Here is a 25,960-nt window from a genome sequence, read left to right as displayed (position 1 = left end):
CTATTTAAAAACATTATGCAGGATATTCTTGGATACCTACTACAGCAGTCTTTATCTTCTAGTAGATCTTGAGTTTAACTTAAGCAGAAGGAACTTGGAGCTTCTGAGTAACCCTTGACTGGCCAACATAATTAAGAGAGTTCAAAAATGTAAAAACAACATGAAGATTCACTCATTCTGCTTGCAGTGTCAGGGAATCAGAAACAGTGCTGTGGGTTTGGATTTCGATCAACTTTTCCACTCAACTCTAATAGTAAATACTGTAAATACGAATAGTTAGGATCTCTAATTTCATCTAATTTCAATTGGCCTCAGACCATCGTTGAACTAACTTGTTCTAGCTGAGATAGAGTCAATTTCTTGCCTCTTTTTTATTTACATGGATAACAAATAGATTCCGATTCCCCAAATACATCTTCCCTTTGCAGTCCAAGGACACAGAATGGAGAATAAAATCCTCTTAGGAAATCATTCTGAAAGTCTGGACCTTATTCCAGCCATTTTCAGGGCCCATGAGGGAGCTGATCTTATCTTTGACTTTTGAAAATCTTGAAATATTTAACCACAAATATCTGAACTTCTCTAGGAGTTTATTTTACTTTCATCAAATCAGTATATGAAAGGCAAAATATGTAATTATTTGCTCTATAATCCATCTACTTAGTCCTCTGTGTTTATTATGTATCGTTCCTTGGCAGGAAAAAAATGTGCAGCTGAGTTACACATAAAAAAGCTCTTAGTAGGAAACAGCAATATTTGGTAGTAAGCAGGTATTTACAGATATTAAAAAGCTGCGTCAAGGAAGTTGGTTCAATAAGCCCAAGGCATGGGATTTTAGAAGGTTTATGAATTGAACCATATACTTCTTTTCCCCAGTTTTCAGTGTTTCATTGTAGGCTTTAAAATAGTATGCACATACTATGTGTAGCAGGAGACTGTGGTCAGTTTCAAGATTATGTATACATATTTTGGTTATTTGACTCTTACTTAGACCCCGTCTCTTTGCTGACGGCTTTATGTTTCCACTAGTATTTTTACAATGAATTTTGGTTTCAGCATTCTATGTTCACCCCCTGCTGACTTTGTTGGGCTTGCAAATACCTGTATCAGAGCAGAAAATACTCCTGTGTGCATAATGAGAAATACTAGTCATTAGTTTAACAAAGTGCTTTAGTTTTTGAATTTTAAGCATAAGCCCTGTGATGCAAATTACACTGTTGAGAGAAATGTGACTTTAGGCCCAGTCCTGTGGATCCTGTGAACAAATGTGTGCTTCTGAGAGTGGTCTTTTGGAGTAGGTAGTTACTTTCAGAAAATCAAGAGATATCCATGTGTTATACCTCTAAGAGAGTAGATACATACCAGTGTGGATATGATTACACTTATAGTAATAGCAGAGATGGCATAAGGCCTTCTGGATTACAGCAGTTGATTTTGTCAGTCAGGTTGTTTGGTGTTGTATTTGTAAGAAAGTCTTCATATCAAAAGGTATGAAGACCTCTTTCTTCCCCTTCTTTCTTTATCCATTCCTCTCTTCATCCTGCCCCTTCTTTCTTTTTATTTTCCTGTCTCTTTTTCCATCTCTTCTCTCCTTCTTTTCTTTTTTTTTTTCCTCTTTCTTTCTCTCTCTCTTTTTCCTCTTAATCAGTGCAATATTGCTCTGGTTAGAATATAAGGTCAGTGTTGGTGTTTTTGCTTTTGCAGGGAGGGGTTGTTGGAGAGAAGTGGGGAATGGATGGCTAGAAAAAAAGATTAGTTTGCATAGTCTTGGGAAGAGACATTCCATGAATAATGCAGAAAATGGAACTATGAGAAACATTTTCGGAAAAAGATTGCTTTGTGGGGTAGACAACTTCATTTATTCCAAAGAAAAAAGCAACTCACACATCTTAGCAAATCAGTAGGATTGGCTCAGAAGAATAGGCTAAATTACTTCACCTCTCAGCTGTCTCTGATCTTGGGGGCCCAAGGCACATCAGGCCACAGTGAACAATTGGGCAGCCTGACACTAATTTAAAACACAGGCTCAAAGTATTGGTTCACTCCTTAAATCAATTACTGCATCTATCTGGAGACTTTTGTTGGTAAGTTTTATACGTGGCAAACAGAGTTAGCAAAAAGGACGTACGGCACATGCCGCTCATTTTTTTTGTGCAACAGTTATTATGGGTACAACAGTGTGAAAGACAGAAATACATTCCTGTTCAAGCAAAGTACGAGCAAGGAGAGGGAATGCAAATATTTAAGAACTCCTAGTCTATTTTCTTTGCACATTTACTTAAGGCAGCAAAGGCTCAAGCCAGTGCCTGTGAAAATCTACGGAAGTCCAGTCTGTCTTTTGAATTCGCTGGTTACTGTTCTGAGCTCTGTGTAGTACTGTGCGTGGAATGTGGTGGATGATCACTGGAAAAAATAATACAAAAGAAATATGCAAGCCTGACAGTTTGGCTCTGAAGGCTCCGTTGCCACCCGAATGCAGGTGATAGCTTCTGGGAACCTGAGAAATTTTTTTGTTTTGTTTTTTGGATATCTGTCTTTCTGAGAGACATTAATACAGTTTAGAGATTTTATTCAATTTTGTAGTCAACTAGCATTTCTACAGCTGCTCTAGTTTATCACTTTATTTATCATGAGCAGCTCTTACATGTTCAGATCATCACCAGAAATTCCCAGAAATGCCCTATACCATTAGTCACTGCTAAAGAAGGAATTAATTCAGATTAAGTGGTAAAATTCAGAATGTGGTTTTGATAGATTCAATTTATGCTTTAAAAAAATGGTGTGTAGTTACCTAGATGCATTATACACAGGTCACTGAAGAATGTTTTGGGGATAGGAAAGAAAAGATGGGCGGCAGCACTGCCTCATGTGTTACGTGTCTCTTCACAGGTGGAGCTTACTGGTAATAGCATTTATGAGTATATACATCCTTCCGACCACGATGAGATGACGGCTGTTCTTACTGCTCACCAGCCTCTTCATCCTCACCTCTTACAAGGTACTTGTGTGATCTGTGGTCAAACTACCATCGGAAAATTTAAAAAGGAAAGTAATAATTCTAGGCTGAGTTGTGACAAGTTCATATTTATCCGATGTGAGGCTACGTGTGCAAATGGAGGATGAGTATGAACTTGAAATTGTGACCCAGGATTTTGGCTTGTGGCAGTAAAGAAAGTAAGGTATTCTACATTAAGTAATGCTTTCCGTGCTGTGGAATCCATGCAGTTTTAAGTAGCTATTTAGTTTTTGTCCAGTGGCAATTTCCTCTCTTTTGTTTTTTCACCAGTGCTGACGTTTCAGGAAAGTTGCAATTCTTTTGCTGTGCAAAGCTGCAGGTATATGGTCTCAGAGACAAAAACACACAAAAAAAAAAAAAAAAAGAAAGAAAGAAAGAAAAAAAGAATATGCTAGGCAACTTGGAAATAGGTGGACATTCTTAGTGTTAGAAAAGCAACTTTTAAATTTGGAATTTGGATGAAAACCCAGAGCTGATACTCTCCATGGTAGGAAGAGAAAAATTTGATTTTGTAAATTACTTACATTTAGAAGTTTTCGTTTACAAAGTCATCTCTCCAGGGAAATAATATTCTCTTGCCTTGGTGTTGGGTCACTGATTCACCAAACCTGTCTACACATCCTGTTCAAGTGCTGCAGATGATTTACCCACACGTATCCATGCAGCATGGTGCTAAGTTAGATAGAGTGTCAGGGAAGACAGCAGAACTTCTATTATGTGAACGCCAGGATCAGACTGTCCATCTGGCTGTGCTCAGACACCACACATAAATATTAACATAATCCTTTGTGTGTTAAGTTGTTACTTCATTGTTGTTACTAGTACAAAATTAACAAACGTATGATCATCTTCACACCCTCGTCCTCAGTAACTTTGATGTCCCATGGGGCAATTCTTTGGGCTATAAAATATTAGAATGATTTGGCTCCAGTGTGTGCAAAGTGCTGTCATGTATAGTTCATAATTGTTTAATCAACTGAAACTCACTTCTTGCTAGTTTGTTTACACATTTCATTGCAGGAAAGTTGAATGTGCCTGGGAGAACGCGTAGTACTCAGAGTGCTGTAAATGACAGAATCATCACAGCTATCTTTTCTCTTCTTCCTTCCTAAGCACATTCTGTACAGTACTAATCTTCAAAAACAAACTCTTGGATTCTTCCGATTCTACTTGTTCCTTCACCATTTCATAGTTTTCTCATTCCTCTCTCAGGGATTGTTTAATTATTACTTTTGATATTAAAAAATGCACATTTTTTCCTTGTTTCCTACTTTACTAATGAGCAGAGGGGATGCCTCTAGTTCAAATCCATGACTTTTAATGCAACTGTGTTGGCATCTAGAATGAGTAGTAAGTTATTTTTATACCCACTTTCTTATCAACTGCAATAGCCTCATGCTTTTGTTTTATATGTATATAATTGAAGAGAGTTTTGCAGATTTAAGATCATGATAATGGATCTGAGTAAATTTCCATGCCACTTGCAAGCAAGCTTTCAGCTCTTCCTGTTCTCTGTTTAGTATTACGGCTCTGACTTACCAGAAGTGAGACAGCACACTCACACTGTTCCAGAAGCTTTTTGTTCATTCAGAGCCAGTTATTGCCTGTTTATTGCTCACATTTGGTGGATGTCTTGAGATGCTTGGTTTTGTCTGTTAGCATTTCTTCATTAAAACAGTCAGGTCCCTCTTATTTCAGCTACTTACCTTCAAATTACATCTTCAACAAATTCTTCTCACTGTAAAGTGTAATTCAGTTCTGTTGTGGTTTTGTTTGAAAAACATTTTACTCACAGTTGAAACTGCTAATTTCAGTTTATTTGCAACTGTTTCAGTCTGAAACTCTGCTGATGATTTGCTCCAGATATGTGCCTCATTCTCTGTAGCTTGCTCTACCCCATTCTACATAAATACTGTATGTTATTAGCATCAAGATCTCAGTTCTCAGTAGTGCTAAGGTAAATGAAAATTCACTTCGAAATGCGATATATTTGCATATGTTTTGTTTGCATAGAATTTTGTGTAGCAAAAACATAAAAACATCGGCATCTTGTTTGGAATTCTAGACCTGGAAGACAAATAAAGGAGTTAAGCTGTGTTTTGGTTTCTATAGGGATTATTTTATGCAAATCTTACTTCTCTGTGTCTCTTTCCCATACAAGGCATAGGGTTGGCATACAAAAATGTGCAGAATCCATAGCTAAACCTTTCTATAATGAACAGAGTTAGCCAACAATTATTGATAAATGTCCTCCTTCTGACTGTTGTTCCCTTTTCTGCAGTGTGTAAGTTGAATTTCTAGGCATAACTTAAAAATTGCCTTGGCCCACAGAAATCACAGCAGGTTTTGTGCGTATTTTCAGTAAATTCCTGAAACCTATTTAGTAACTGTAGGAAAGAAACACCTTCTGTTTGTATCTACTGAGATGCAAATATTTAAATAAAATACAGAATTTTATAAATAACTTAGTACATAGGAAAGCTGAGTGAAAGTAGCTTTTTCTAATAAAAGGGAAACTGACTTTTTAAAGAGGTTGTTTTTTTCTTTTTCTTTTGGTCATTCAGTTTATCTCTTTTGATCTCTTAAAGAGTGTCTGAATCATCCAGCCATGAACTTTGCTATGTTATAGATCTCTCTAATGTACGATATTATTCAGGAGTAAAATCAATGCGGCACTACAGTCACAGCCATTCATAATACAGATTTCCATGTAACTTTATTTGCTCAAGATGTATTCTGCTAATTTTCAGATACGTATGCATATTTTTAGTTCAGTTGCTCTTTCTATAGTTGTATCTGGATGAGGTCTGTTAAGATAGAAATAAAATCACAGATGTGAACATACACTGATATTAAATAACACAGAGTAGCTGTTTTTCCCCTCCAGTTTTATGCTCTTTATACATTTTGATGCTTTCCCTTTATTTCTTCATTTGCTTTTAGTCTTCTTCATTGTCCTTTGTTAAACTTTTCAAACAATTCCCTCAGCCTTGTAATAAAAAAAAAAGATACATAAATTTTGGAAGTATAAAGCTTCATAAATTTTATCGTTTCAATTTTATAAAACTTATACTTTGTAATGTTTCTTTCGTGTCCAGCAAGGACTGCGTTGAAGCAAAAAGTTTTCACTTTTTTAAAAGAAAGGGAAAGTTCTTGAAGAATCACATTCTTGCAGGAGCTGGACTTCATAGCAATACTGAATGCAATAACATCTGGGAAAATGGAAATCAGTAAACTGACTGTTGTGTCAGCTCTATTCAAATAAGTCCAGCGTGCTATGGACATAAGGCAAGTTAGGTAAGGAAAGCTTTTGGGCCAAGAAACTGTAAGGAAGCAGCTAAGAAGCAGAGGACAAGAAGCTCAGTGTGATCTTCTGTAGTGATGCTGAGGCAGAAGGGGTGCTGTAAAATCCATATGCATATAAACAGGGGAGTATTGAACAGGAGTAGAGAGGGTGAAAGGGTGACTGACTGCATTCTTTGTATGGTGTGTGTGAAGTGGACACTGGATTCTTCCGTACAATTCTGTTGTCCACTTAAAAAAAAAAAAAAAAAAAAAAAAAAAAGACAAATTAGAGAAAGTACAGAAGGGAACCACAAAAATGATTCAAGGACTAGAAAGGTTTATAATGAGGGATGAAAGAACACCATCTGTTTGGTTTATCAAAAAGGAGAATGGGAGGTGACTTGATTATGGTGTATGAGTACTTCCAAGAGAAGAAAGTCCTGGGAAGTAAATAATTGTTCTTAAAGGAAAAAAAAAAAAAAAAAAAAAGCATATCAAGGATCAATGCCTGTGAACAGAAGCCACAAAAGCTCAAATTAGAATAATGCATACATTTATAACTAGGGGTTTAAGTAATCACGGGAACAAAGTAGTGAGGGAAGCAATGGTTGATGTCTTCAGATCAAGGACATAGGCATAAATAAATAGGCATTTTATAAAAGGCATTTTATAAATAGGCATTTTATAAAAGATACATTTTAGGCAAACAGAAATTACTGAGCTCAGCACAGGAGTAAGCAACTGAAGTGTAATTAACCTCAATGTACAGGTTAGAACTATGATCTAATGCTCCTCTCTGGCCTTTAAAGTCTCAAAGCTATGACTCAATGAAAACCATAAGCCCCATGATCTGTGGAGGCTTTGGAGAATCTCAGCTTTAACTTACAAAGTCTTTAAGCTACCTTCTGACTTGCATGACAAGCACTGAAAATGTAAAGCAATATGCACTGATCCCTTGCTGTGAAAGAAGCCAACAGCTGGACTGTCTTTCTGAGAGTGGCTGGGTTGGGGAAAAATGTTCTCTCACACATACACATTAAATGTATGGAAAGCCTCAGTGAATCATCTCACATGAATCTTTAGGCTAGTTTTGCACTTGTAAGAAAATAAATCCATTATATTCAACTGGGGTGAATTAAAAAAAAAAAAGAAATGGGAGAAGAAAGGAAAAAAGGAAAAAAAAGAAGGGAAGGGAAAGGAAGGGAAGGGAAGAGAAGGGAAGGGAAGGGAAGGGAAGGGAAGGGAAGGGAAGGGAAGGCAAGGCAAGGCAAGGCAAGGCAAGGCAAGGCAAGGCAAGGCAAGGCAAGGCAAGGCAAGGCAAGGCAAGGCAAGGCAAGGCAAGGGTGGAGAGGAGAGGAGAGGAGAGGAGAGGAGAGGAGAGGAGAGGAGAGGAGAGGAGAGGAGAGGAGAGGAGAGGAGAGGAGAGGAGAGGAGAGGAGAGGAGAGGAGAAAAATTTGATATCTTTTCCAAACGATGTGTACTGGCAGTGCTTAGATTTCAGATGACTTCATTGGTCCTTAACTTCTTTCCAAATACTGCTTAATATATTTCCAGTCTGCAGCATGCTTCTGTGTCCTGGTTTAGTTCTGTACCTGTGAATCCATACACCTCAGTTTGGCACTCCCTGTACCACTCATACTTGTTGCATAGGTTGATATCAAGACTCCTGGACACCTATCCTAAGATATGCAGTACTTAGCTAACAGGAATCTGAGAGTTGTTCGATAGTGTAGTGCTAGGAAACTAATTTCTTAGTTTATGGAGAAGTTGTTTTGATGTATGTTGTCTTTCCTGGAGAACCTACAGTTCTGGAAGCTTCTCTTTTCTGTTTCTTCCAGTAGTGGAATTGACAGACTGGGTCCACTGGATGAGATTTTCCTGCTGGAGTAGAAAGTAGTAACCAAGCAGTACTGCTGTGCTCCAAATTGTGGGGATGATAGGTTATCAGTAGTTATCCCATCTTGGAAGTTTGTAAGGTTGTCTAGACTCAGTGCATGCTGCCTATCTTCCCCTGCTTAGTGCAGGAGACCTAATAGCTTGTGGTGCTCATGCAATTTCTGCCTGACCAGGAGTAGCTTCAGAACATCTTGGAGGTGTGTGAGGAGTTTGCCTCTTTCCTCACCTCACATCTATGCGGAACTAAATTCTGTCAGGCTAGTAAGTTTGATCTGCTACAGCTCAGCAGCAAACCATTCTGGTACTGCTAGTATGGTGGGCTGTACAATGCTGGAAATGTTGTGAAGCGATTGTTAGTAGGTATGTTGTTCTGAGGTGATAAGTGCTGTCGTATCTGAAATAGCATCTGAATTTCAGAGGCTGAATGTGGAGGATTGAACTGTTATCTACAGTTAAAAAAAACATAGAAGTTTATTGGGAAGTGCTTTACCTCCTGAACCATATATATAAGAATAAAGCAGGAAATTTTTGTATGATATATCAGGGTAATGAAATCTGGATATGTCTGGTAATCTGTCATCCCTGCAGCTGAATACAAGCAAGAGAAGAGATTTTTGCCCTGCAGTTTGTGCAAGACAAGCAAGCAATACTGAGAGGGACTCGGCATCAGACACTGCTCTTCCTTATGTGTATTTGGAGCTAACCAGTTTGAATTAGTGTGTCTCTTATTGGTTTCATGTGTGTGTTTTTTTTCAAGGATTTCAAACCTTTTAAACACCTACAAGTTCCCAACCATTGCTGACTTGCACATCAAGTCATGGTGTACCAAAAGCAATTTATTAATGTACCCAAAAGTAGACAAAAGGAAAGAGGGATACTGTATTTATCAGACATACTATTTGTCTGCTAGCAGCTGGGTAATTCTTATATGATTTGTGATAATCATACAGTAAGTAACACAAGGAGTATGGAATGCACTGTGTCGGGCTCTCCAGCTTTCAGGGCACTGTTTCACTCCAGCTAAGAAGTAAACACCGGTCCACACTTTTCCTCTTAAGGAACATCATCTTCCCTACTCCCACTTTACTTGATACCAAAATAAGGGAATAAATGGAAAACTGTATAGGGAAAGATACTTTGTCACACTGTTCTAAAGATTTATTTTTTTTTCCTAGTAACACCTATGCAAAAAGACAGAACTTGGTAGGATTTTTTTTTATTTGCTTTGATCCATTTAAAAGTATTTTATAGGAAAACTGTTCCTGAAGGCTAATGGTTTAACATAATGATCCTATTGCTAATGTTTGTGTTATTTTAAACTAGGGAAATCTAGAAAAAAGTATTATTTTGGATGTACAAAAGTAGAATAGAGCTGGCATCCCACTTAAAACCTCTTTTTTTTCAGTGGTAGCTGTCAAAAAAGTATAGGAAGAACAGAGTGCTAAAAATTAGAATTTGCCTTTCTACCTACTGCCTTGTTGAATTCCTTCTCTAAAAAAATTTGGAATCATCACTTGTAGGAGCAAAGGAAGATTTGGACAAATGCTAGCAAATGCTGCATTTGGATCACAGGAATGGTAATTGAGACAATTTATTCTCTGCAGCACTGATGGGATTCTGGTTACTGTTAGAGCACAGAAGAAACTGTCCAACTGGGGAGGAAATTTGGGCGGTTTTGCAAGCTTGGAACTCAAAGATGTGGTTAACAACAGAACAGATTTCTTTCTACCATTGCAAGATTATCAGAACAAACCAAGTTAGCCCACTGTATGGGAACTGCTGAGTCATGGCCTGAACCTCTGATTGATCACCTGAGGCGAGCCATGAGTCAGCCAGAGGAGCACAGGTGAAGGCAATTCAGCTGTGCTGCAGGAAGGGGTGGAGCCTGGCTGCACCTCTCCTAGACCTATTGAAGAGCTGGCTACCAGTGGGGAAGGATCTCTTCTGGAGATCCCTCCTTCTGGTGTTTTGTGTGAGCCCAGCATAAGGGTAAGCCTTCCATTTGTTCTCTCTTGTTATCATAGTCCACTTCATCTAACTCTCTTGTTTATTTTGTGATTGTAACATCTTAATATCCATTGATTATACACCCACAAACTTCAGTTGTTAACTTAGTATTTGCATATGAACTTGCTATCTATGCATATAAAATCTATGTTTTTACAGTATAAGACATTTATATTTTATCATTCATCTGGTGTCACCCATTTACTAAAAAGAGGACAGAGTATTCTCAAGGATATACACTTCAGCCTGTAACCTGCATGTGTATGTATAATGTTGCAGTGCATCAGGGAGAAGGGAAAGTAAATAATCTATTTTTTCTCTCTTACTTGGAATCCAGTTTTGACCACACATACCAAGCTAAGAACAAGGAAATATGGTTTTTATATATCCCTTTGCATGCAGCATTTTACTTCACAGAATAGTTGCATTCACAGACTTACTCAGGTACTGTTCGTTCTGGCACAGTGATAATAAAGTTGGTAGTCAGTGTGCAGCAGTCTTGTCGGTCTCACTCCTGGTTTTCCACTTGCTTGTTTGAAGGTCTGCTATGAACTTGTCTGAGGGGAATTCACCAAATGTATTTGCAGACTCCTTCTTACCCTGACCTGTTGTGTTGGTCAGTTCTGGATTCCCAGCTTCAAGGACATCCATAGAACTGTGTAATCTATTCTACAAGCATCTCCTTTGCATTGTTCCTAGAATGCTCTTACATCTCTCATGTTCTAGAAGTTGGGGCCATCTGCATTAAGGGCTGGATGTTGTGGCATTTGTCTCTCCTGTTTCTCAAAAAAGTTGTAGCCTTGCTATGCTCGAAAAAGAAGCTAGCCAGGAAGCTTGCATGCTCTTTTACTCAGCATTGTGCTGTGTGGGACCCAGACGCTTTGCAGAATAAGAGCAGAACATGTGCAACTTTATAATACAGAGAAGGTAAAATGAAAATAACCAACTGAAAGAGTGAAAATATGCGGAGTGTTTGGGGGATGAGCAGGAAAGTGTCATTCAGACATGAACTTGTGCTATCTATGTTTCCACCCTATAAAACAACTTAGTAGGGACATGGAGCACAGCTTATCACATGTTCATGCTTTGACACCAAAGGAATGCATGTGCCTCTGAACAAGCTGTGGGAGAGAAAGCAGAAGCAGGTAATAGTGTGCTTCAGTTTAGGTGTGCCGTTTCAAATAGCTTCTTTTTCCCATACTTTAACATCTTTGACACCACACACAAGCTGCCCTACAGAGCGAACAGGTATCAAGACTTAAATTGATGTGGTACATCATTAGCTGTGTCAAAAGCTCTCATTTTTAATGCTGTATTTTAATCTTCCATAGTGATGGACAAGGCATACATTTTTAAAACAGTCCATGGTGAAGCATGGTGCAGTTCACGTGCATACATATGTCAATTTACACAGTGGTCCTATAGCAAAGTGATGCCATATTTTGGTAATGTCTAAATCCAGGAATTTTGGGGAAGATGTGAAACAGTAGTCTTTACCTTACAGAAAATAAAGGCACGAGAGATGAAGCTATGGAAAAAATTTATAATAATATTTTCTTCATTCACAGTACAAGCAGCATGCAGACCACAGAACTTTGTGACTGCTTCCTTTCAAAAGAGAAGAGAGATGGAGTAAAAGCAAAGAGGATTTTCATAGTTGCATCCCTAGGGAGGGACAGTTCTGACTTCCATAAAACTGACTGCAATTTCATAAAAAAGATTGGATAATCTTATTTGACAGTCTTGTGCAAGGGAAGTGAACATACACAAAATTCTTTATTCAAAATAGCAAAACTGATTTTGTGCACCATGACATTTATGCTGTTTACAACATTAAGAAGTATATATCTGTAAAACATAAACATGTTATTTTATTCTTGAGCTATGCTCACTGTCAAAATGCATTGCATGATGTAGTAGACAAGGAAAAGGGATAAATGAGATGGCATCCTTTGTAGAAATGATGTTAAGAGCTGTGAGAATGAAATACATCTTTGGTATGGCCAGAGAGGACAAATGACAATGTCTGTGTTCTCATTCACAAGTCGTTGTGCCTCAGCTTGTGAAGACGTTAGCATGAGATGAGCTGGTCATCTTCTGAATGCAGATGACCCCAACTTCTAGAACATGAGAGATGTAAAAGCATTCTAGGAACAATGCAAAAGAGATGCTTGTAGGACTTGAATTAGGCCATTTACACTCACGAAATATACTCAGCTAAGTTGTAGCAGCACATCAAAAAGGAAGCTTCCAAAAGATGACTAGGTCATATAATCATATATTAGTAAAACAGAAATATTCCTCTGAATCTGATAAGGGAAATGGAATTGAAAAATAAGGAATGATAAATTTGAATTATTATCTTGGACGTGGACTTGCAGTGCTTCCCCTATAAAACCCATAAATGATACCTCAAACTCAGCGCCTATTAAACTATCTGACAGTAGACATATTAAAGTAGTCAGGATCTCATGAACTTCAATTATACTCTTCCAAAGAAGAAAATACAGGAAAAAAAAAAAAAAAAGCAGAGAAATCTGCTAGAAGTATATAATCGTGTTGATAAAAGCCAGTGTTTTACATGCATCAGTTTTTATTTCCAAGTATTACCAATCGCTCACATTTCTGTAAAAATTTGTTTAGTTATGGGAGAGGACAATCACTTTCAAATGTTAAACATCAATACAGGGCAAAAAAACAAAAACAAACAAACAAAAAAAACAACAAACAAGCAGAAATTTGATATTATGAGTAATCCAAGCCATAACAAGTATTGGAAATGGCTGGAATAGAAAATAAACTTGAGATCACATTTCACATAACTGGATCAAGAGAAGTACTGTGCTAAAAATGGGAGACTAAACTTTTAGAAAGAATCCTAAGGCTCTGCTTTTCATCTCTAATTCCTGTAGTAGATAAACAGAATTTCAGTAACTTCTGGGAAATGTTAAAAACTGTATGAAGATGCCTGGCCTTCCTTCCAAGAAGCTATCACGAGAACATTTCAAGATACTTAGCAATTTAAAAGTAGGGGAAGTGGTCGTCTTTCTTAGCTGTACGTGATTCTGAGATACTTTTAAACTTGTCTTTGGAAAAAGCTTGAAACAAAAGAATGTACGAACATTGAAAAACTCCCTTCTGAAAAGAAGGATCAGTCTCCCAACTATTTTTAGATTGTTTAGGAGAAGAAAAAAAGTCACATTCAGATAAAGAGAGACAAATAGATACTGACATGGAAATTAAGGATAAAGACAGGAGGAGCAGTTGCCAAGCTACAACACTTACATCCATATAGGAAAGTTGCATTAAAACCTTTTGCAGAGATACACAGCTGTCTCAGAATTATAGACAAGCAAGGGCTGGAGAAGGTGCAATTAAACAGATACTCATCTGCGGTGAACATTCTGGAATAGTAGGTATTTGAAAGAAATGGCACTAAGTGATACAACAACAGAGAAATTCATCATTCAATGCAGAGCAGCGAATTTGCTCTCTCCATGCAGTGGATGTCACACCTTTGAAAACTCAGTTGGCTTATTCCAAAGCAGATGCATAAACTTCTTAGATAGGAGTAGCAGAACAGCACTGTATTCTGAAGAAAACAACCCAAATACCTCCCCCTCCCTTCTCCTTACACACTGATGCACAAATTCACACTCTATCACATTCTTAACCTTGAAACTTTGTGAACTTCTCCTCTGACATTAGCTTTGTAAGAATCATCTACTGTTCCCCACAGTCGTTGCTATACTAAGGCACTTAGCATCTCCATAAGGGCTCATAAGTGTATCAGTACCATACTGGGAAAAGTATACGTACAGGTATACAACAGCACAGCTTGTGACATTACTAACATAGCTTTATTATCTATCATCAAGTATAGCAGCACTGTGGTTGGTTTTGAGACTATTCCATGAATGTCTCATATCGGTCAGGTGCAGTGAATTTCACTGACAGTCTCCAGTTTTGAAAGGTTCTTGTACTTCAGGGTGAAGGTTGGTTGCAGCTTGCTGTCAGTTTTCCAGGTTTCTAGCTTCCTTATGGAAGCTGTAGCCAACAAGGCAGTGTAATACACATTACCTCCTGCTGTGACAAATCTGAGTTTACATATGAGGTTGTTTTACTTCAATTGAAAATATCCCCATTATCACATTATGTGAACGTAGACTTGACTCAGTTCCAGGTGTTGCAAAGGTGCGATGGTAAAGTACAGCTTTGCTGAAAAGCATCTTTATGCTGAATGCATTTTTACCTCTTACTTACCTCTTTTAATTGTTTCTTCTGTGTAAACTCAATGCGAAGGCCTACTTCAGATTTTTTTTGGCTACTTGGTAGTATCAGTAGTATTCTATTTCCCATCCCTCATTATCTGACTCCTGCAATGTTTTGGTTTAGTCTTTTCTATGAAACAAAACAAAAACAAAACAAAAAATAAAACAAAACAAAAGCTTAATATTTCAGTTCATACAAGTAGTTTCTACATTTATACGTAGATCTTCACACTGTTTTTAACACTTAGCACAAAGGTGTTTTCATCTCTTATAGCTATGCTTTTATGGAGCTAACATTTGGAATAATTAAATACAGAAGTTAAACCTTAATTATTAGGCAAGCATAAGTATTCTCTAATACTTAAGAAGGCTACTTTTCTTTGCTATTACTTGTTTTCTAGTTCAATAATAACATTTCACTATTCTTTAGTCTCTCTCAAAGTTTCACATATACACACTTAACCCACAGTTCTCTCAGCATATAACTCTGTAAGAACTGGTAGCACTTGATTTATTTCCTCTTTATTTCAGCCCTTTTACCTTCTTGATAGCCTAAGACTCTTTATATTTTTATATGTGCTTTGCTTACAAAGTTAAATGAAAAAAAAACAGAGCTGATATCAATATATTACTAGGTCTGGTTACATTATGCTCTTACATTTTAGCAGTACTTCAAAACTTAATTGACATTAATAAAACCATTTAACTGATAAAATTCTTCAGTTACATTCACGTCTTATTTGAGCCTGAAGCATTGTGTTTATTGTTTTTCTTGCTTTATTAATTTGAGGCTTCTGCTGCTTCCTCCAACCTCTCCAGTCATTGTACTTTCACAGTGGATGCTGGCCATTTATGCTATAGGCATTTTTCCTGCTTTGCAAACAAATTTTTGTTTCTACTGTCTCTTTACATTTTTGTTATTAACATCTGTAGCAGGACAGCATGTCTTAGCAATCGTTCTTCTTGAAGCTTCTCTGATTTCTTCTATTTGAATATTCAGCTTCTCTCTTTTCTTTCTAAATTTTGGAGTACCCCATTTGTCTACGTTCTTTCCATAAGAGTAGGCCTTCTTAATTGCACCACGTACAGCCTGGATGTGATTAACTCAAGTTTTGCATTACATTGACGGATGTGTTAGTACCCAGCAGGATATCAGGAGTTTATATCATAATCACCTTTACAATGACGAATTTACTTCAGTTCTTCACTTTGCTACCTGACTTCTGCTACACGTAAGGGCACTGTAGATTGACATGGGCAAATGTATCAGTTTATATGATATCTAATTCACACTGTTCACACTCTTGTCTTAAGTTCTTTATGCAAGGGTTTTGGTTTTACTGCTCCTTTAGATTTTACAATCTCTTGATCATATCTGGAGATGGTTTTATTCTCAGTAGGTGCACACAGACACATATATGCAGGGCTGAACAACAATAGATTGACATGGACAGAACAGTTGCATTTACAAGCACCCCATGCACACAAATCATGCTAACACGTGCATAAGCAGTATGAATGGCCTGGTCCCACTTCTTTCTTGCCAGTTAATCAGCCACAAAGCTTGGCAGTGGATTTTACACACTCTCACAAAGAATATCTCTCTGATATCTTAAGCACTTTTCAGTTCCAGTTCTGAAATCAAGATGAGAGATGCCATTTGGTACCTGCGCATAATCCATTGGGCACTGTGAAACAACCATTAGCCTTAATTTGTCACATAACAAGCCCAGTTTGCTGGTTAAAAATGTTTTGCATCCAGCTACATTAGGGAGCATGTTGCATCATTTAGCAATTCTGTTATGGTTATGGTCCAGGAAGTTTGCTTATCATCATCACATATGAATTCCTTCAGCTTCTTCAGGTTAAAGAGCAGTTTGTTGAGTAGGGTCCAGACTCTGCTTGGCCACATGAGCTCTCTCTCCTTTTGCTTTGCTACCTTCAAACCAACTAGCTCAGTTCTCCAAGCCAGGAGCTCCTGTATGAGTGCCTTGTTACCTCATGGCTGTTTCCTCTTCAGATTGCAGACATGAGATGTAACTGATTTAAGAGACCAGCGTTTGTTGGTTCAGTAACATGCAACTAAAACCTCATAATTCAGTGATCCAAAATTAATAAATACATCATATTAAATGATAGTTTTATAGTTTTTCACCTAATTACAGACAAGAATAAAGTTACTAATCATTACTTTTCAGTCTCACAAATCACATACATATTATTAAAAAACATTAGAAAACAACTCCTTCACTCTTCCCTCCCCATATTGCTTACTACAGGGCACAACTCTATCCTTCACACTGCTGTCTTACACTACACAGCATCCTTGACGTTGAATTGTCTTAATTACTCTCTTGGTTTTCTGAATAGCCTGTAGTTAGTAAAGAGAGCTAGTGTCCCAGGAGCACTTGTTTACAACCTGTGATACTGAAATCAGGGAGATAACCACCAATTTTAAACAACGAAGGAAAGAAACATTATCTTACAGTCTGGGTGTTAATACAGTTTTATAGAGATGCAAAGATCACACTATAAACATAACTCCATTTCTGTTGGAATAGTGAAGTTGGTACTAAGTATTTCTAAAGCAGTGTCTGTAGTGGTTTGCAATAATATTTAAAAAAGAAGGAAGCAGCTAAAAAAGGAGCTTTTTATGGAAAGAAGTCCTTTGTGTTTCATGGCACGGTATTTGAAAAGGTTCCAGTTTCACTAATCATCTCTTCTAATAAAAGAATGTAAGAATATTAGCAACCCCATCCATGCCTGAAGATGTTTGTTTTTTCAATCCTCATTGCTGAAACATTAGCATTTTTCTCCCTTGATACCTTCAAAGAGAGAAAGTTGTCTTTGTTTTGTTTGAAGTGGTTTGTGGCAGAAAGAGAGCAAGCACCAGTAAAATTTGTAGAAATGTGTATTAAAAAAAGAAAAAGAAAAAAAAGAATTGCACCTAAATCTCAGATTCATTATTTATTCATGAGATCATACTTCAACAATAATTATTTGTACTGTACGGTTTCCTCCCTACAAAATATATACATTTGTATTTAAAAGTATCCATAGTAGATGTGCCACTTCATTTAGAGTGCCTGTTTTTCCCCATGTGGATCTAATTTGCATTGGGAAGACAAATAGAAAATTCAAATACTCAGGAAGGCTGGTACTTGTTGAGATGCACTGTGTGTTGCATTTCTTTTCACTTCTTGCCAAGTCTATTTTCCTGTGGTTGTATCTTCAGACCTTTAAACTCAGAACTTAATGTGAAGAGTTTATTGGTTTCCAGGTAGTGGTCTGAGGCTCAACCACTGCAGGTGTGTGGCTAAGAGGTGTTAATTGGATGATGGATGCACAAAAATCGGAAACACAACTCAACAGTAAAATCAAATTAAAGCAGACTCCTGCTGATCACAGTGGGTTTTGTATCAGACCCTGTGGAAATTCAGAAAATACTACGTATTGCAACAAATCTGAAAACCTCCAGGTTCCCTGATTCTTCTGTTCACATAAATACCAAATGAATTTTCTTTTCCTGATATAGTTCTGTTCTGCTGAACTGCAACTTCTAGTAATACAAAGTCAGAACAACTAGTGACGTCTAAACTAAAAAAAAAAATCATAAAAAGAATAGCTAACTGCTAAAGAGAATAATGGGTTATTTTTTTACAAAGGTACCTGAGAAATATTTAACTTCAAAAGTTTACTTGATTTTACCCTTAAACACATTTGTTTAAGAAACTTCTAGCAAGAACAGCTTGGAAGTCAGTGCAAAAGGTAACATTATTGCATATGGAGGCCAGTATTTCACCAGCCTGGATGTGACTAGATACATACAGTGAAATCATAGCAAAACCAGCAATTTATTTGTTTGTTTATTTCTGCTATTACCTTGAAGTACCTGGTTTACTTGCACTCTTCATTCTGTTTAGCAATGCAGGCAGGTACCTGGCTATTCAGAAACAAGGTGATGGCCTTATAAAAAGCAGCTAAAAAAAGTTTTGAGGCTTGTACAACTTTCACAGAGAATCTTAACGTCAAAGTAAAATAAGTCCTAAGGGTGGAGACTGAGTGGAAAAGCAGAATGGTTGATCTCTATTGCTGTCTAAGGCTGAGGCAGAAGCAGTTCTGTAAAATCATCAAAGACAATGTTATGGGCAGTTTTGATATCTGCAGCAATAAATAAGCACTGTGGTTTATGCTTTCAGAATATGAAATTGAGAGATCATTTTTCCTGAGAATGAAGTGTGTCCTAGCCAAGAGGAATGCAGGATTGACATGCAGTGGCTACAAGGTAACGTGCATGAGTTTTTACTTTCGCATATACAAGAGACAAGTTCATTTAGTGAGCTTGGTTTTAACAACATGTAGCTGAAAGCAAAGTCTTTGATGGAAAGAATCAGATCAGATGCAAAAGTGCTGATGCAGATTCACTCAGTAATGTAGTTCCAGACCCTCACCGAATGAACTGGGATTTGTTTTGTTGCACAGTTCCATATTTCAAACCCCTGAAGTTCCAGATTGGGGTCTAGAGAACCTCTTGCACCTCTTGCTCATGAGGTGCAAAGAGAATACACATTCAGGTCTTGTTCCCTTACGGAAGCAGAGAAAGATGGGGCAGGATTCTATACACAGGAAGTTGAATGTCTCCCCACATCCCTCTGCCTTGATCTTACAGTGCTTTTTCTGAGCAGCCACCCAGTCACACGGGTCACTCACTGACCTGACTGGAATCGCCTCAATGTTCAAGAGACCGTAATGTTGCCATAAATAATCACTGATATCAACTCAGGGTTTGAGCTCTACTAACCTATGAGGATTGTTTTCAAATCCTGCTGCTTGTATTAGTCATATCTTTACTACATGAAACCAGAAAGACACAGCATACAGCATATACTGAAATTCTACAGTAACATATACCATACAAGTAGTTCTTATTTTCATCTTTGCAGTATGTATTCGCTGCTCTTTGAGCTGTACAGTAAAATTTTATCACCTAAATATCAGGAGAGATGGATATTTTACATATACCCTGGTGAGGATCTGTTTCACTTCAGTCATTCAAAAACAAAAAGAAAAGCATGCAAGAAAAGCAGATCTCATTTAAGGAAGACATTCAAGGTCCAGGCATTTATCAGCTTATTTACATTGTTATCTACCTGCCTACACTGATTTATATGAGCCCTTGTTTGCTCGGTTTCTTCCTAAGTAAAATCATCCTGTCTCAAAGCGGAATCTGAAATCAGATAAAAATGTCAAGATTTTAGTTGTGATATCTCTGTATGGTTTCCTTTTTTCCATGTATGGCTGGTGACTAGAGGAATCACAGTCTTTCTCTTTTTCTTCATTATCACAAATTTACACATTGAAGAATGTAAGGATGTATTCATTTAGAGGGGTGTCAGCTTAAATTTATTCTCTCTGACTGTACGTAGAGTCAAAATTTAATACTATTGAACATATTATATGAATAGCTCAAGTGCAGGAGAAGTTCAGTAATGAAATAGTGTGAGAATCAGTAGGATCTGCAGGAAGATCTTAAATAAGTTTTGATATTGCTTATCGGAGGTGAGGAAGGAGGTTATAAGGGGGGAATCTATTTATAGGTAACAGTTCAGTAAGTTGTTCAGAGTTCTAAATACACTGGAAATGAATTCCTTTGCACTGGATGCATTTAATAGTGAATCAAATAAGGAAATTAAGCTGAAGGATGTGTATAGAGTATTTCTGATTCCCCACAAAGCCCAGACAAGTGTCCTGCCTGCTGTTTGAAGTAGAAAATTGGCAGGAGCAAAAATAATTTCTAGACAGTAACGATATATTAAATAAATTTTATCTTGCAGAAGAGTACCCCATTTTTTTTATATTTCTCCCTCTCTTTGGCTGACCTTGTGTAGTATTAAAGGCTAACACTGAAATTATCATTCCTATGATTAGGAATTGCGTATAGTAATTCAGGAATCTGGTCTCAAGACCCTGGGTTTGGTCAAAAGAATGTCATCTGAACTTGACTGAAAAGTTCATTTAAAAGGTCATTTAAAACTCATTTCCAGTGCATTTGCACAGATAACCTCTGGTCTTTACAGATGTGATACATTAATTTCCATTGTATACATATATGCATATGCCAGAGAATTGGAGTGATTTAAAATAGCACCTTCCATATTTTTGATTAACAAACAAGAAATTAATATCAAAGGATGTTTAAAATTAAAACTAGAAAGCAATGTAGATAATCATTAAGAGCACATGTTGTAATACTGGATTAATCATGTTATCTGAAAATACAAAAACTGCATTTACTGTGTTTTAATCTCCATTTATAAATTAACCACAATTCTGAAGCCTTAACAGACTGTGGAGTAATTGTGCTGTAAGGGTGCATTGCCTTACAACCTCACTGAAGCTGGGTGGACAGTTGACTTTCAGCCTCTTCCTTTGTCATCAGATATTGACTGTGTTTTCTTCTCATGCCAGGTCATCCACTGCAGTGGCTATTTGAAGATAAGGCAGTATATGCTCGATATGTCTTTGTATGATTCCTGTTACCAAATTGTTGGACTGGTGGCTGTAGGTCAATCTTTACCTCCCAGTGCAATCACTGAGATCAAACTTCATAGTAACATGTTTATGTTCAGAGCAAGTTTGGACTTGAAGTTAATATTCCTAGATTCCAGGTAAGCAGCTATTTCATTTCGAGCATAAAATGTTTTCAAAGTCAAAAGTTCTAAGTTACGGTGGTTTCTTTTTGGGGGGTTGAACTCGTTGATTTCTAGAGGGTCCTTCCAACTCTTACAATTCTGTGATTGTTTGATTCTGAACAAATCAGAATTGCCATGAGAAAGTAAAGCACTACAAAGTTATCTGGAAGACAAAGACCATGCGGGTCTTCAAAGCCCTTTGGGTAAATGGACAGTCCATATTTTGTCTTGAATGCCAACATAAAAGAGTGTGTATACTTTAACTGATAGCTACATACCTTTTCAGAGAGTCAATTAAAGTCTTGCTGTGATTAATATGTAGACGAGCAGTAAACATTTTTACTTTAAAGGACATAAATATTAATAAGCAAACCTAGTTAAAGTAATATGTATGCACCATCATCTGTAATTTAAATGTCAGCAACAAAAATGTTGAAATCAAATTGACTTGCCAGGGTCATCAAGAGCTTCAAGTAGTAAGAAAACAGAATATTCTACATTCTAGTTTAATGCCTTAACAATGAAGCCAACTGTACTAACTGTGGTTACTGGAGTGAAAATTAATTCCATTGGATAGTACATGAAAACACAGCCTTTCTGAAGAAAACTTGGGAAAATGGCTATTGTTTAGGAAAGAGAATCTGCTCTCAGTAGACGTAACTCAACGGCTGAAAAGGGGAGAGCAGAAAACCAGAACTAAAGTAATTGTAAAATGACTCACTCATCTTTTTTGGAAAATATAGTATCTTTTACTATACAATGACCCTTTGTACAGTACAGTTCAAGATACCTTGAGGGAAAAAGTCCAATTCCCAGACAGTGTAACCAATTTGACCACTGACAAGACAATCATTCTTTAACAATCCCTACATATAGAGCATTATGTCACATACTCTCTCATTTCCCTGACATTCTGGATTTGTAAGAAGCAGAAATTATGTTCATGTGTAAAAGTAAAAAAGACTCTGTATCCAAGACTGGGGAAGTTTTTCATGGCAGGGCAACCATGGAAGAACATGTTCTTTTTCCATGTTAAGTCAATGAGATAGTGGGACATCAGCTGCTAAAATACAAAGAACTGGTTGTTTCTGCATTTTTTTCTTGGCATGCTTTACTTAATGTAACAGCTACAAAGAAGTACAAAGAGTTCAGCAACATGTCTTTGCATGTGGAAAAAGGAAAATGATGTGCCTAAGAGGAACTGCCTGAAGATATTAGTGTCTTCAAAGGAGACAGCATAGCCAGAGGTGTTGACAGGAGCAGAGAAATAACCAGTATTGTTGCATAGCTGTATTTATCAAAGAGCAAATGGGTATCATCCATACACATAACTGTGTATGGACGGTTATGGACGGTTAGGAGTATTAAACACTACTAGAGCCCTTTGCTTTCCCAGCTGAGCAAACCAAATTATTTTTTTCTCAGACTAGGCATGTACTAGGAATAAGACAAAACTGTTTTTCAGGTTTTCTTCTGGTATCTGTGCAAGAAAAAGAATTGCTAGATCTTTAGCTGTAAGTCATTGGGAAGACAGGCGAGTGTTATAGCCGCAAAAAGAAACAGGCAAGTCTTTCTGGATACTCAATACAACATAAAACGTGCAATAGATAATTTGTCAAGGTAACTGAAAAAAGAAGACAGTTTTTTTTCTCCTTTAGAGAGATATGTAGCTTCTGATTTTGGTGATGCAACCATTTTTTTTTTTAATTGACATATAGTTTACAAGGCTTTAAGGTACTCTAGAGGGAAGATCATTAGGCCAAGCTCTGTTTCTTTCTGTTTGTGCTTTGTCACACACAACAACCCTCAGAGCCCAGGCTCCCTACAGTGACTTTCTGATGGGTTGTTTTTGCGTTAAGGAAGTTAAGCGGTTCATTTATAGACTCAAAGATTTTGAAAGTTTGGGTGTTCCTATAAATCTTAAAATTCTTTGGCCCATATGAAGACCAAATTCAAAGTAAGGCTGCACTTCCAGAAAAATTCACACCTGGCTTGAGTTTGTGGCTTTTTGTTTGTTTGTATTTGGATTAACTGTCTCTGTACTCACCAACTAAGTAAGAAGGATGAGCTGCTACCCTTATTTTAATTGCAGAAAATTCAGAAGGGACGTGGAAATCTAAACAGGACCTTATACCAGCTATTTTACTATGCTGATAGGCTTAAGCAAGAATTTGGGCCCCCAGAATTGTAAGCTAGTAAGGACAGGGTACATTGGAGAGGAGAAGCACATGAATATGTTCACATAGCGTCTTATGGAAACAGATCACAAGCGCTCATTCTGTGTTGGCAAATCCTGAAGCAAGACATTGCCAGATGAAGGTATAGCTTCATATCTCCCATATAGCTATAGGAGATATAAATGCTTTAGTTATGAATTAGACCATGAAGGCGTGGGGCCTTTTTTGTTTGTTTATTTGGTTGGTTGGTCACTATTTTTTTTTGTTTTCTGACTTCCTTCAGAAGAATCCCACTGTGTCTCAAATAGACTGTAAATCTCTGTGCAGTTCATGTGATTACTTAGTGTTAGAGCAAGAGTAAATAAGATGCACAGTAGTTATAAATAAATAAATGAAAGAAAGAAAAGAAAGTTTGCATGATCTGCAACCCTCAGTGACACGTGTTACTTGAGATCTCTGCATTCCTTTCTGTAGATGCTACTGTGTCAGTCCTTGATATAGAATTTATCCACACTAGTATTTTAGTTCAAACCAGAATCATCCTTTTGAAGCAAAGGTCCTGATCATTTCCACTCACTGCACAGCAGTTCATGTCATGAAGATGCGTTAGGCATGTTAACTGGGTGAATTTCAGATGAGACTAAATTAGAAGAATACCTCCAGTAACACGTGTAGGGCACCCCAACTGCTACAAAGCTTTCGTTTAGAGTTAGTCACAAGAAAATGTCCCAGAATTAAGATATTCAGGCTCCATATCCTCAGCTCTAACCGTTTTACTCTACAGTTCACTTGCCAATGGACTGCATTGCTTGTTCATGTATATCATCTTTGCATAGCACCTCTTGTCTGCTATAGATGCTTTAGATGAAGAAAGCCCATGACAGCATAAAAAAAAACCCAGCAACACTTGGCAAACAAACAAAATTATGGCCAAGTTGCACAATGTACTTTAAGTTTTTTCTTCTCAAGGAACAGTACTAAATAAATAAAAAAAGTCCATTTTGAATCATAAAGTTTGGCTTCCCAGGTGACTTGCAGGTGTGGCCTCATATAGGTCTGGGCAGGGTAGCCTCATTCTTTAACATGTGCAGAAATGCAGCTGTCTCAAACCCTTTCATTTTTCTTCCACTTCTTGTCATGTGAGGAAGTTTTTCTGAAATCTAGTTTCAGCTTTCCTTTTCTTAGCTTGTGATCTTCATAGCTCCCGTCTTCCTACATTTTCAGCTGGAATAAGCTGTTTCCTTCTTCTGTTAGTCATTAACTGGAATTTATTTATAGACTTGATCACAGTCTCTATGGAGAGACATACATGCTACACTTGTATGTTTGCAAAAGCAAATGAAAATTTGTCAGTGGTGTACAAGAGTAGTTTTATTGTTTCTTGACTAGCTCCTCAACTGGATCTTTGTATAAACGATCATGCAGGGCAATGGCAAAAGCCCAAAGCTGAAATAAGAACTCTTTTTCCTGTGTATGTGTAAGGCTGGCCAGGGAATAACTGCACCTTGCTTTGGCTGGGTTGAGAGGGTTTATTTTCTTATAAAGATGAGGATTCTGTTTCCAAAACTAATATTTTGTCCCACCATTTTTAGGTACCTGACTTGCTGGCACAATTAAATGCTAGGTTTGTAAAACTGAATATTCCTGGAGATTTTGTTTAATATGGAATCTTCTTTTTCTAGAGTGACTGAATTAACTGGATATGAACCCCAAGATCTGATAGAAAAAACCCTCTATCATCATGTTCATGGCTGTGATGTGTTCCATTTACGATATGCTCATCATCTGTGTAAGTAATAAGAATGGTAGACTGAAATTTATTTAGTAGAGTGAGAAGTTTTGCAGGCAACAGGCATTACATTGGAAAAAAAAAGAAATCTTTCAAAACCTTGACTGGAGATAGATTTTCAAAAGTGCTTGGCTATCACTTAAGGAAACCATTACTTCTGCAAGTAAGCTAAATACTCAATATGCCGTGCTTCTGAAAATAATATGAATCTGGCTACTTTTATCTTTGACTTAAAGGATCTGAGCTCTTTTGAAAATGTGGACTTGATTCTGGGTGGTGAACTCCTAAAGGGAAAAAAAAAAAAATACAAAAGAGCAAGTGAGTGAGCAAGAGGAGAAAATCTGGACTTTACTAGTCTCTGTTAGAAGAGAAATTATGCAACATCTCCCCATTCCTCTGAAACATGTTTATAATAAACAGCCCATGTTTGAAGTGAATGTAAACCCCCAAAATCCTAAAATTAATGTTCTTTAGTAGCATGTGAGTGAGGTTTGGAGAATGGAGTGTCAGGGAAAAAAAAAAGCACGTTTAATATTCCCCCATCTGCAAACCAAGACGCTAATCATATCTTCAAACATCTGGACTTGGGAAGTAGTTCATTCAGTAGCGCATTAATTTGAGAAGCAAATTGAGGGAATAGCTGAAATCTGGACTTGGCTCACTCTGCTGCAACCCATACAATGCAAAGATGAAATCCAAAAAACAATTATTAGTGAACTTTTGTCCAGATTGTTCCTGTGGACTGAAAGCAGTTGGAGTCAAATCCTTCTTTAGGCTTACTGAGGTTGGTTCTTCACCTTACTTTGGGACGTTCATGAGGATTTGG

The 25,960-nt window shown here is 37.3% G+C and overlaps 1 protein-coding gene across 1 annotated transcript in view; it reads left to right on the top strand.

The window, feature by feature from the left end:
* Window positions 1-25,960, top strand: part of SIM2 (SIM bHLH transcription factor 2) — a gene marked incomplete at both ends in the record, with an annotated part of 53,822 nt that overhangs the window by 11,276 nt on the left and 16,586 nt on the right. Inside the window, 4 exons of the mRNA XM_079536660.1 lie at window positions 2,890-2,998; window positions 18,676-18,761; window positions 20,945-21,144; window positions 25,028-25,134. Coding sequence (XP_079392786.1) covers window positions 2,890-2,998; window positions 18,676-18,761; window positions 20,945-21,144; window positions 25,028-25,134 — 502 coding nt within the window. The remainder of the gene's footprint in view (window positions 1-2,889; window positions 2,999-18,675; window positions 18,762-20,944; window positions 21,145-25,027; window positions 25,135-25,960) is intronic.

This window comes from Tetrao urogallus, assembly GCF_951394365.1.
Source record: "Tetrao urogallus genome assembly, chromosome: 1".
In the NCBI taxonomy this organism is placed as follows: Eukaryota; Metazoa; Chordata; class Aves; order Galliformes; family Phasianidae; genus Tetrao; species Tetrao urogallus.
The sequence above is the reverse complement of the archived record's forward strand: the minus strand, read 5'-3'. Positions and strand labels throughout refer to the sequence as shown.